The sequence below is a fragment of the Pteropus vampyrus genome, unplaced genomic scaffold (genome assembly GCF_000151845.1).
Source record: "Pteropus vampyrus isolate Shadow unplaced genomic scaffold, Pvam_2.0 Scaffold133, whole genome shotgun sequence".
Lineage (NCBI taxonomy): Eukaryota > Metazoa > Chordata > Mammalia > Chiroptera > Pteropodidae > Pteropus > Pteropus vampyrus.
In genome coordinates this window covers 5,106,477-5,119,022 of record NW_011888914.1, presented here as the reverse complement: position 1 = coordinate 5,119,022, position 12,546 = coordinate 5,106,477, and the positions used below count along the sequence as shown (strand labels likewise).

Below are 12,546 nucleotides of genomic sequence, written 5' to 3'. Positions count from 1 at the left end.
TGGAGGCTCAGAAAGATTAGTTGTCCTGTCTATATCATATTTCCAGTGATGTGTGGCAGAGCCAGGAATTGAAGTCAGATAAATCCTCATCCTCTCTCCTTTCAGTAATATGCCTCGTTGCACCTAACCTAATAAAATAAAATTGTGCCTAGCTTAAATAAAGAAGTAACTACTTTTTTCTCTTGTCAATTTCTGAAGAGTGGTTTTGCCAAACTCATACATTATGCTAAAATGGGAAAATGAACTAGTGTCTGAGCAGATTTAAAATTTATTTAAAAAAAAAAAATTCTCAATTTCTTTACTTGTTTAAATGTGCCTGACATTGTCACTGTTAACAAATGTCTCTCCCCGTCCATATGTTGTTTTATTTCTTCGTCTTTGCCTGACATAGCCTCTGGAATAGTTAGGACTGTGCAACTAAGAAGAGTTTCTATAATAGCACATGACTTTAATACAACTCATGAAGCAACCAGAGAGATGTTATATGATTAAGGGATTTTGCAGCTATAATCTTTACTTGGTTCTCTGTTAGAATGCTTCTTTGATGGAAGTTATTTTATGTTAATCACACAAACTAGAAATGTATGTTCATTTCCTCCTTTGAAAAAGTTGAAGGAGTTAACATTTACACATACATACTAACTTATTTACATTTTCAAATTTAAAGATGATTCAAAAGGATGGGGAACTTTTAGCTTTTTATACTATATATCTAGCCCTTTGGTTTAACTTAATCTAACCTACAGCAAGTTTGAAGAAAAGAGCTAGAGCTCAGAAAATAATGAGTACACCTCAATAGGCTGTGCTCATTAGTTCATTTATAGTGGGGCCTTTAAGGTTTGATGTAGTATTTCAACAGTAGATAGTCTACTTAATCCTGAATTATTTTCTTTCTTTTTATTTTTTTAATTGACTAATTTTGGACCTACTAAAACCCAGCTAACCCAAGAAATGCTCTTTGATTTTGGGGGATTGAGGGTGGGCAGGACTCAAAATTAAAAATGCTAGTTTAACTTTTAAGGTGTTAGCATCCTAGAATAAGATAACTCTAATAATTAAACCAACGTAATTCAAGTAGATGGCCTTTGACTATCACAGGAACTTTAGGCTTACATGTTACTTGTGCCCTTCTTTAGTGATAATCTCAAGATTGGAAAGGTACTGAATGCTCATTTGTTTTGTACTCAATTTTAATTCCCTTCCGAAACATCACTAATAAATAAATCAGCCTTTGCTTGAATATTTCTAAAGTAGAGTAACTGTAGTTTAGTCCATTCTTAGCCTTCTTTTAGAAAATCTTCATTGTGAAAATTGTGAAAACTACATTCTTAGAGTTCCCATCTTTTGGATCTAGTGCTACCCCCTAAAGCCATACCAAAGTATAATTTCCTCTTTCACAGCATAGCAGGTGAGATATTTAAAGATCACCATCATGTCGACACTTAGTCATCTTTTCTTCTGTGGACTAAAAGCCTTCTTGATGTGACATGATTTTAAATCTACAATCATTTCTAATTTTTGAGTGCATTTTGTTCATTGTTGTTCTCTTTAATTTGTGATTCTCAGGACTTAATGTGTACCCTAAATATGGTCTGGCAAGCTTTGACGTGATTGGTACTCTCTCTCCTTCATCCTAACAATTTATATTTAAGTTAGTGTGACTTAAGATGCCATCGTCTTTTTGGGTAGTCATATATTTCTCACAATTCAATGAGGTTACTAAAACCACAATTTTTTTTTTTTTTTAAATAAATGCTATTAAATTACATTATTGTACTTTGTCTTTTGGCACATAAGGTATTACCTTTTTTTCCTCTTTAATTTCACTCTTTAATAAGATCCATTCTATCTCTGTAAATTCTCAAAATCTTTTTAAATCTTGGTTTTGTTACTCAAGATTTTTGTCTTTCCCATTGTCCTCTAATTAGCATACACTCTGTTGGCATCCAGGTCCTTGATATGATCATTAAAAGACTGTGCCCAGAAACCTAGTCCCTAGGATACTTATAGAAATCTTCCTGCTTGCCTTTAATCCTTAGTCAGTACCCTTTGATTATGATTGTTTTATCAAACACACTTATTTTTCCTTCTCTCCAGTCCATGGTTCTCTGTTTTGTCTGTAAGGATTTGATGAAAGACTATAACCAATATTTAGCTAGAGTTCTATTAAGTCAGATTGCTTAGTATTAAGGTTAATCTGACCTAATTTATTATTTTTTAAATGAACTTTTTCATTTAGAATAGTTTAGATGTATAGAAAATGTATACAGCCAGTCTCCCTTCTATTAATATCTTGCATTAGTATGATACGTTAGGTGAGCACCTTATTTCCCCACTTATTTCAGTGAAGTTCTTTCATAACATTTGTAATACAGTTATATTATTTTGCCATATTTTGCATTCCATACTGGGCTCCCCCAGCCTCCTAAATAATTTGTTTTAAATTTCCATTCCTTAAGATTCCCTCTTCGTGCTATCTATCAGGTTCTATGGGTTTTAACAAATTCATAGTGTAATATATCCACCATTACAGTATATACAGAATAGTTTCACTGCCCAAAAAAGTCACCTGTATTTTCACCTACTCAGCCCTCTCCTAGAAGCTCCTGACCTGTTTACCATCTTTTGCCTTTTTAAGGTTGTAATTATAGCCTTTTTGGTCTAGCTTCTTTCACTTAGCAATATGCATTTAATATTCATCATGTATCTTTGGCTTAATAACTCATTCCTTTTTATTGCTGAATAATATTCCATTGTATGAATGTACCACAGTTTTATCCATTCACCTAGGAAGGGACATCTTGTTTGCTACCAGTTTTTGGTGTTTATGAATAAAGCTACTATATTTACATGCAAGTTTTTGTGTGAACATAAGTCTTCACATCAATTAGGTAAATACCTAGGAATACAATTGCTAGATCATATGGTAAGACTGTTTTGTTTTGTAAGAAACCGCCAAACTGTATTCTAAAGTGGCTGTACCATTGCGCATTCTTATCAGCAGTGTTATCCTAGAGCATCACTAGCAATTCATATTGTCTATTTTGGGGATTTTAGTCATTCTAATAGGTGTGCAGTGATATCACATTGTTTTAATTTGTATTTCTATAATGACAAATGATATTGAACATTTCTCATATGCATATTTTTCATCTATCTTTGGTGAGGCATCTGTTTAGACTTTTTGGCCTATTTTTAAATTGGGTTGTTTGTCTTCTTACTATTGAATTTTAACAGTTCTTTGTGCATTTTGGATACAAGTACTTTATCAGATAGGAGTTTTGCAAATATGTTCTTTCACTCTGTGGCTTGTCCTTTTTCTTAATAAATGCCTTTAACAGAGCAGAAGTTTTAAATTTTAATGAAGTCCAGCTTACCAGTTTTTTCTATCATGGATCATGCTTTTGGCATTTTATCTAAAAACTAATTACCAAACTTAAGATCATGTAGATTTTTCTCCTGCAAGTTTTATAGTTTTGAATTTTACATTTGAGTCTGTGATACATTTTGAGATAACTTGTGTGAATAGTGTAGCCTAATTTATGTTTAGTGAATCTCTCTCGGCTCTTAAAGTCACACTTTTTCTGAATCATCATGAGCCATGTTTTTAATATAATTAATTTTGAGATTCTTGCTCAGGATTATATTCAGGATTATATCTGTTCCTCTAGTTTACAGTTTTACAAAAGATATCTTCAGCCCCATTTTGAAAATTACATTTTTCCACCTATTTCCATTTGCTTCATTGCTGTTCTGCGCTTTAAATCTAAAGCTTATTATCAGAACCACCATAAGAATAGAAGAATTCTTCTTCTTTTCTTTGTCATCATAATACATAATCAAACCCAAGTAGCAGGCCTTTCTCAAGAAGCTCCGTACCTCTACCACTTTGATTGTTCTCAGCATTTTAGGTGAGCTAGGGGTCATCTTGGGTCTTAGCTTTAATAACATTTTATATAGGTTAGTATCAAGTCTCTTACACTCATGATATATCCTTGGTCCTAAGCCTGCTTTCCCTTCTTTTATACATGTCACTTGAAAATCTCAACTCAGAGAGAGCTTTCTATTACAGTCACAGTGAATTCCTTTGGCCCTTTTTCTTCTACTTTATACTGGGATAATTTTCAGTTGCATAAATATTTTTATCAGCTTGCCAGTCTTTTCTTGAATCTTAAAGCCCTGCAGTTTGTTTTTAATGAACCCCTTGGTTTTCAAAGGAAATTTCTAAAGCTTAAGCTTTCCATAAGGCTTATAAATCTTTCTGAATTTTATGAGAAAATAAGTCTTTTTTTTTTTTTTTTTCATTATAAACTTTGCATTTTAATGTGAACATGGAAAAATTGCTGCCTGGTTTACCAGATATTACCATACATAAAATGTAATATTATCTTAAAGGGAGAAGAGATGGGAGGAGAAAGCAAGTGATAACTCATGCTTTCCAGGTAAATAGGGCAAGGCTGGATCTGATTATTACATGAACAACTGCATTTGCTTTCTGATAGTAAATCTCCAGTTCTTTCATTCTTAGATACTTTTTGGTATATTTTTCATGTGTGTATTTGTATGTACCTATCTGTATAGCGAATGCCAAAGGAGTGACTTTGAGACCTAGACTTAAATCCATTGACTTTTTTTTGTGTTAGGACATTTCTTACATGAAGTCATTAAAAGAGCACCTTATAGTTTGCATATTAAGTACTCCTAGAAATACAATTTTCCTAACTTCTCTTTGGTTGTCTTTTTCTTTCTTTGTCTCTCCTTTGCCCTTAACTGACCTTGTCTTGTTATAAAAAAAATAAACATATGGAACGTTTTAGATTTTTTTAAAAAATCACTGCTAAATTAGATTGCTTTTACTTGCATATAACCCTTATCCTTGACATCAGTGACTCTGTATAGAATTAAGCTGCTAGAACTTAACTGCAGTAAACTTATAAAAGTGTTCACTGTCCCATGTCAGGCTGATGACATATGTTGTATTTATTTTGTATTAATGTTATACTCCCCTATTATATAATTAATTATAAATACAGTGACCCAAAAATTTTCATTACTAAAAATGATTTTAAAACACTGGCTTATTGAAACATCTTAGAAAAATACGTTATTTCTTTCTTAATGAGTGTATTTTATAATGTTATATGGATAACTATATCAGACTTTAATTAATGACTAATAATTAAATCTTATTTCACACAGATTTTAGTGTTGCTTACTAACTAGGTTGAACTATGACATGGAATTTTTTTTTTAATCTTTAAAAATTCTGTTTTATATCAATAATGTCAAAAAATCATTTATTATCATAAAGTTTACCATAATCACTTATAAAGTTTCAGATTTAAAAAAAAAAAGCAACATGGTTTAAGAAATTCTGAAATCTTTAAGTGAAAATTCTATTACTTCTAATATGTGAGAGGTGAGGTGAAGATTAAGACTATCTCTTATTGGTAATTTTGACACTGAGCTATACTTACTTACCAAGAAGAGCAGTTATTTCAATCCTGGCTGTTCTTAAATTATTTGCAGAGTTTTTAGACATACTAGTACTGGAGACCTACCTCAAGACCAAGTACATTAGAGCCTCTGATTGTCAGCTGCAGGTAGAAATTTGAGGTAATTGTGTGGCTGGGGTAATTAACCACTGATCTAGAACTTAAAGTGTTATGTTTTTATTGAATTTCTGAATTTGAATTTTTTTGGCTAAAAATGCTGAATCGATTTTTTTTAATGAATTATTTTACAGTGGTAAAAAACATAATGTAAAGTATACTATTTAATCATTTTTAAGTGTACAGTTCAGTAGTATTAAGTTCATATTGGTGTGAAGTAGATCTCTAGAACTTTTTTATCTTGTAAAAGTAAAACTCTAACAAAACAACTCCCTTTTTCCCTTCTCTACTTCAGCCCTTTGTTAGCCAGCATTCTACTCATTGTTTTTATGACTTTGACCACTTTTAGATACTCATTTAAGTGGAATCACACCATATTTACCTTTTCATAACTTAGCATAATGTCTTCAAGGATCATCCATGTTGTAGCACGTGACAGGATTTCCTTCCTTTTAAAGGATGAATAATATTCCATTCTTTGCATACCACATTTTGTTAATTCATTCATTTGTTGATGGACATTTGGATTGCTTCCACGTCTTGGCTGTTGTGAGTAGTCTGCCATGAATCTGGGAGAGCAAATCTCTCTTCAAGACTTTCCTTTCACTTCTTTTGCGTACGTGCTCAGAAGTGGGAGTGCCGGATCATTTGGTAGTTCCATTTTTAATTTTTTGAGAAACTTCCAGATTTTTTCTTAGAGATTGCACCATTTACAGTCCCATCAACAGTTTACAAAGATTCCAGTTTCTCCACTTCCTCATGAACACTTCTTTTTTTATAGTAGACATTCTAATGGATGTGAGGTGATACCTCATTGTGGTTTTAATTTGCATTTCTCTTATGATTAGTGATGTTGAATATTTTTTATATGCTTATTGGTCATTTGTATAGCATTGTTGGGGAAATATCTTTTCAAGTCCTTAGCTCACTTTTTAGTAGGATTATTTGATTTTGCCATCGTTGCTGAATTATAGGAGTTCCTTATATATTCTGGATTTTAATCCCCTTATGAGATTATGAATTGCAAATATTTTCTTCCATTCTGTACATTGCCTTTTCTTTTGATTCTGTTCTTTGATGCACAGAAATTAAGTTTGATTTACTCCCATTTGTCTATTTTTTGTTTTTATTGTCTATATTTGATTTCATATCTAATAAATCATTGCCAAGTCCAGTGTCTTGAAGCTTTTTCCCTTTGTTTTCTTCTAGGGCTTTAATACTTATTGGGTCTTAAATTTAGATCTTTAATACATTTTGAATTAATTTTTATATGGCATAAAATAATGGTGTAACTTTATTCTTTTGCATGTGGATCCAGTTTTCCCAGCACCATTTGTTGAAAAGACTGTCCTTTTCCCATTGAGTGGTCTTGGTATTCTTGTCCAAGTCTTTTGACCATATGTATGAGGGTTTGTATCTGGGCTTTCTATTTTTTTGCATTGCCTATATGTCTCTCTCTATGCTAATACCGCACTATTGTAATTACTGTAGCTTTAAGTGTAAGACCTCCAACTTTATTCTATCTCCAAAAAAAAAATGCCATTGTAATTTTGATAGGGATTATTTTGAATCTATAGATTGCTTTGGATCTATGAACATGGGGATCTTGCCATGTGTTCTGTCTTCTTTAGTTTCTTTTAGCAATGTTCTATAGGTTTTAGTTACAAGTCTTTGACCTTTTCGTTTAGGTTTATTCCTAAATATTTTATTCTTTTTCTTGCTATTATAAATGAAATTTTTTTCTTAATTTTCTTTTAAGATTGCTTATTGTTAGTATATAGAAAAGCAGTTTATTTTTGTATTTTGCTTTTTATATTCTACAACTTGGCTAAATTTGTTTATTCTAATTTTTTTTGTGGAATCTTCAGATTTCTACATATGAGATCATATCATCTGTAAGCAGATGGTTTTACTTCTTCCTTTCCAATTTCGATGTCTTTTATTTCTTTTCTTCTTGCCCAAATGCTGTGAATTGGTTTTAAGAGAAAATACAAATTATATTTTTAAAAAGGAGATTGGTGATGCAGATTCATGGAGGCCCTAGGGAGAATTTTGGAATTGACTCTTTGAAGGCAAAGGGAAATCCACTGGAGTATTTTAAACTAAGAGAAGACAGTCAAGTCTTTGCTTTACAAAAACAAAAACAAAACACAATACCAGGGTCTAAGTGGAGATATGACGCAGAGTAAGAGTGGATGCAGAAGACTAGTAGAGTCCAACAAAGTGGTCTGATTAATGATTTGGGCTGGGAGAAGGGGTAAGTGATAGGAGTACAGATAGAGAAAAGTGAATGGGATTGGGTCTTTAGGAGTTAGAAATGACAGAATTAAGTGATGGATTGGATGTCTGGGTGAGAAGGAGGCAGGAGAGAACATTTTTAAGGCCAACTCCTAGATTTCTGGCTTGAGCACAACTAAGTGGATTGAGATTACATAGTATGGTATAGAGATTTTTATATGCAGAGTTTGAGATGCTTGTGAAACAGCTAGTCAGAGATGCTGCAAAGGAAATTGTGTGTGAATCTGGGCATGGAAATATATACCCGGTAAATAAGTTGACTCTACTTTAGAGGCAATCCAGGACCTAATCTAAGTTTTGATGCATAGTACTAATGTTCAATTAACATTTATGTAATTTATCACAGAAATTCAACTCATTGTAATATATTTAATTATCTTTAACGTAGGAACTAATATTTTCTTTAAAATATTATGCGTTATTTTATGGGAAGAAGGCCATTATTTCTTAATTGAACTGGATGAATATCATTTGTTTACTTTGCCATTTTATGTCATCCAGCTCTCTTGATAGGCTTGAATATAGTAAAACCTACTTTTCTGTTCAAGTCCATAAGTATAGAGAAAATATATTAAAAAACTACACAGAACTAAAATTCACACTATTTTTATTTTGGGGGCATGGGAGTGGGAAAAGTAGGGTAGGAAATAAAATTTGATGTGACTAGCTACCGAAGGACAAAGATTTTAGAACTTTTTTCATAAGTTTGGCAAGATCTAAAAGAGGTAGTCTTTGATGTGATATTATATCTATAAGGAAAATCATGGTCTGGATTGGAGAGACATAGAGAAAGATACAGAAAAATGGGAAAAATGAAAGCAGTGAAAGAGAAATGGGAAAAAAGGATGGGGATAGAAGGAGGGAAGCAGGTTTTCAGTAGTTTCTTGAGTATTAGAACATAGTCTGCTTTTGATCCATTTGAATCATAAGTTTAAGAATACACAATTTTTTTCCTTTAAAACCTAATCCTTCACAGCTGTTTACTGTTATACAGTGTCATTCTAATTAGTAGACAAAATAGTCAAATGAGATTTTTTTTTATCATCTCACCATTGTAGAAAGCTGGAAATCAAAAGACTCCATTATTCTGGTCCTGGTTCTGTCATTAACTGGCTTTATGAACCTAAGAAGTTACTCGCCTTCTGTGAGCCTCAGTTTACTCATCTGCCAAATGATGGAGTTGGACAAAATGACCTATAAACCCTTCTTCTTTAATATTTTGTATTTCTCTGAAATCAGTTTTGCCTTAAGTATGGCAGTGGTTTCCCATTTTAAAAACAGCAACAACTATGCTTTTTAAGTTTATATTAACATATATTCTCCTATACACCTAGTTAGCACAAAAATAATTTTCACAATTTGTCATTCTAACTTACATGGTGCTATTTGAGAAGATTCTCCTGTTACATGGTGCTATTTGAGAAGATTCTCCTGTAAAATGTTTTGTTAATTAAATACTTGCCACCTTTAAATAATTTCTTTGTATGATTTTCAGAATTTGATTATGACTTTTTGTAGGAGTCTTTGAAATGATTCCCATACTTTGTATCGTTAAAGTTTTCTTTTGAGAGAATTATTGTATTAGGAAGCTAAAGCTGTTTTTTCAAGTCTATGGCTTATTTATAGCCAGAATAACTTTATTTTAACTTTATTTTTCTTAAAGTTTTGATTTAAAGTTTTTACACATTTTGCTTTGACAGTGAACTGACTATAAAAAGATATTTGCAATATAATTGACCTAATAGGATCAAGTGATATTAAAGAAAGAAAAGTAATATGTAAGATAAGTATGTGTAAGATATATCGTCAGAGGCACCAGAATGTTTATTGCATTTATAAACTTTATCTGTGTTCAGTCTTTATAGTTTTTGGTTTAGTTTAAAGAATAGAGAGTAGCAGGTACAAAGGTCTAGATTTCAAGAAAAGGATGAAATTTGGCATCTTGTGTTAAAATTACTTACAAGCTCATGATTTAAATACTGAGGAGCGATGATCATACTATCTTATAGATACTAGAGGGTAGCAAAAGATATTTAAAGAACAGAAAACATCTCTCATTCTTTACCTTCTAGAGTGCAAATTATATACTAGACTTGTCCCAGTCTGTTCACAAGTAGTGAAATTGTGTGTTTTATTTATAGGGCATTTAAATTTTTATTACGAAAAGTCTTCCAAAGGTTTCAGGCCAGCCATCACCAAGTAAATTTTTCAACATGATTTTCATTCTGGTTAAAAAACAAAACAAAACAAAACAAAACAAAACAAAAACAAACAAACAAACAAACAAAAAACAAAAAAAACTTTAGAAAAAATTTTAAATTTATACTCGTTAAAATTTAAATTCTTCACTTACACAAAAAATAAAAATGAAATTCTTATTTGTAGTTGATCAAACAAGTACTAGAAAATTAAAATATTTGAACAGAAGAGAAATTTACTACGCATAAATGAGACAAGCAAATTGAGGTTTATTGATCGATGTTTAAAAAAAAAAACACAAACCCGCCGAAGTTTCAGAAGGCTCCCCCCACTCCTTTATTTTTCTGTATATTTTAATTTGTTCTAAAACACCTATTAAAGGAAGATAGACTTTACCTTTGTAAAATGAAAAATATATTATTAGTATTGAGACACAATATTAGTTGAATCTCATCTTCTAGAGTATCCAAACATTCTTTTGTGATTATCTATATAAGTGTGTAATGCCCTAACACTGCAAATGTATTCATGTATTTGTATGTTTTTTGCTACAGGGATGCTAACCCTTGGTATTCAAGAATAAATCCTGTGGGGATTTATTCTTGCTACAGGGATGCTAACCCCTGGTATTCAAAAATAAATCCTATGGGGGGAAAAATTAGTATAATTTTAATAACATTGACTATTAGAATTTAATGTGAAATTACCATCAGTAAGTTAATTCACCTCATTCTAAATGGTACTTTCAGGGGCAAAAATATTTAATACAACTTTGAAAAGTTAGCTATATAATCTCCTTTTGCTTATAAGATCAAGTATTTTGTGATAGCCTAACAGCAAAAAAAGGCGGGAGGCGGGGGCGGTTTAGTTCCTGTGCTTTTAAAAAAATATAAAAATATTCCTTATGAGTATTTTATTGCAAATGAATCATTACCAAATGTTAATAATCTGTTATATCTTGTTTTTTAAAGCGAATGAATTTTTAGCTTTTGAGGGTCCCATCTTGTTGGATATGAGAATTAAACATCTAATCAAAACAAATCAGTTAAGTCAAGCAACTGCTCTAGCAAAACTGTGTTCTGACCATCCAGAAATTGGTACAAAAGGTAGTTTTAAGCAAACTTACCTTGTGTGTCTTTGTACATCATCACCAAACGAAAAGTTAATCGAAGAGGTGAGTATGTTTTCTTTTGTTAGCCATTATTTTTAAAAGTGAAGAAACTTTTTAATTAAATTAGAATGCCTTTCACTTCCCTGTCTCTTAGATAATAAAGGACTATTGTTGTCAATCTTAAATGTTTGATATGCTCTTGGATAGTGACTCTAAACAGCTTAAAGAATTATATGTAATGTGATTTTATCTAGCTTCTATTTTAAATAATTTGAATCTTTTAGCTCCTTTGGCTGAATTATGGGAAAAATGGCTATGACTTAAAAATTTAGTAGGATATATTTGTCAGCATTTGGGCCTTCAGTTTTACCTGACTTTAAGGTGCTTACAGATCTTTTTAACTGACTAATTTAAGTAACTTTATAAAATGTGTATGATTTCCTCCTAGGAATACTTTATCTGTTTTTTATATGCTTTACATATATAGTAAGTTTTATATATGTAATATATATGTAAACTGTATCTCTCTTCTTATGTGTGTGTGTGTATCAGAGAAAGTATTTCTAAGGGGAAGTCATAAATAGATATAGCTATCGAGAGCTAGGTGTGTGTGTGTGTGTGTGTGTGTGTGTGTGTGTGTGTGTGTGTATTATATATATATTATATATATATATATATAATATATATATATATATATATATATATATATTATATATATATATATATATATATATATATATATATATATATATAAAGATCAGTTTTGTCTAGCGCATGCCACCCTGAATGTGCCCGATCTCGTATGATCTTGGAAGCTAAGCAGGGTCGGGCCTGGTTAGTACTTGAATGGGAAACCACCTAGGAATACCAGGTGCTGTAGGCATTAAAAAAAAAAAAAAAGATAAATTTTATATTTGCATATTTAATGTAAAACTTTATTTTCTTTGTGATGTGATTTTTTTTTTTTTTTGCTTCTAATTTGATGTAAAGCGTTAGTATTCATGTATTTGTATGTTTTTTGCTACAGGATTCTGAGAGTAGAATCATGGTCCAAATGAGAATTTTGTATTTTGGAGGACTTATAATTCCAAAGTGAAGTTGAAGATAGTTGTAAGAGAATTAAATGCTGTTGATCAAAAAATAGAGAATATGTATTTAAAGAATATGTGTTTAGATAAAACTATAATACATTAGACCGTAGTGTGAGGACATGATGTGTACAGATGTTTTGTATCTCTAATATAAGTACCCTTCAACACCAGAACAATAGAGGAGAACAAAAGGATTGTAGGACAGACTTAAGGATATGTAAATGAAAAAGTTGAC

General features: G+C 31.3%; 1 protein-coding gene and 1 pseudogene across 4 annotated transcripts in view; both read left to right on the top strand.

Annotated features, from left to right (window-relative positions):
• ZNF292 (zinc finger protein 292) overlaps positions 1-12,546 on the top strand; it is a 77,980-nt gene that overhangs the window by 43,780 nt on the left and 21,654 nt on the right. For 3 of the 4 annotated variants that reach the window (XM_023534844.1, XM_023534846.1, XM_023534845.1), the window contains one exon: positions 11,081-11,283. In XM_023534844.1, coding sequence (XP_023390612.1) covers positions 11,081-11,283 — 203 coding nt within the window. Of the gene's footprint in view, positions 1-5,594; positions 5,617-11,080; positions 11,284-12,546 lie in introns of those variants that run through there. The other variant, XM_023534847.1, reaches the window with a different exon arrangement.
• LOC111744355 lies at positions 11,986-12,103 on the top strand (annotated as a pseudogene).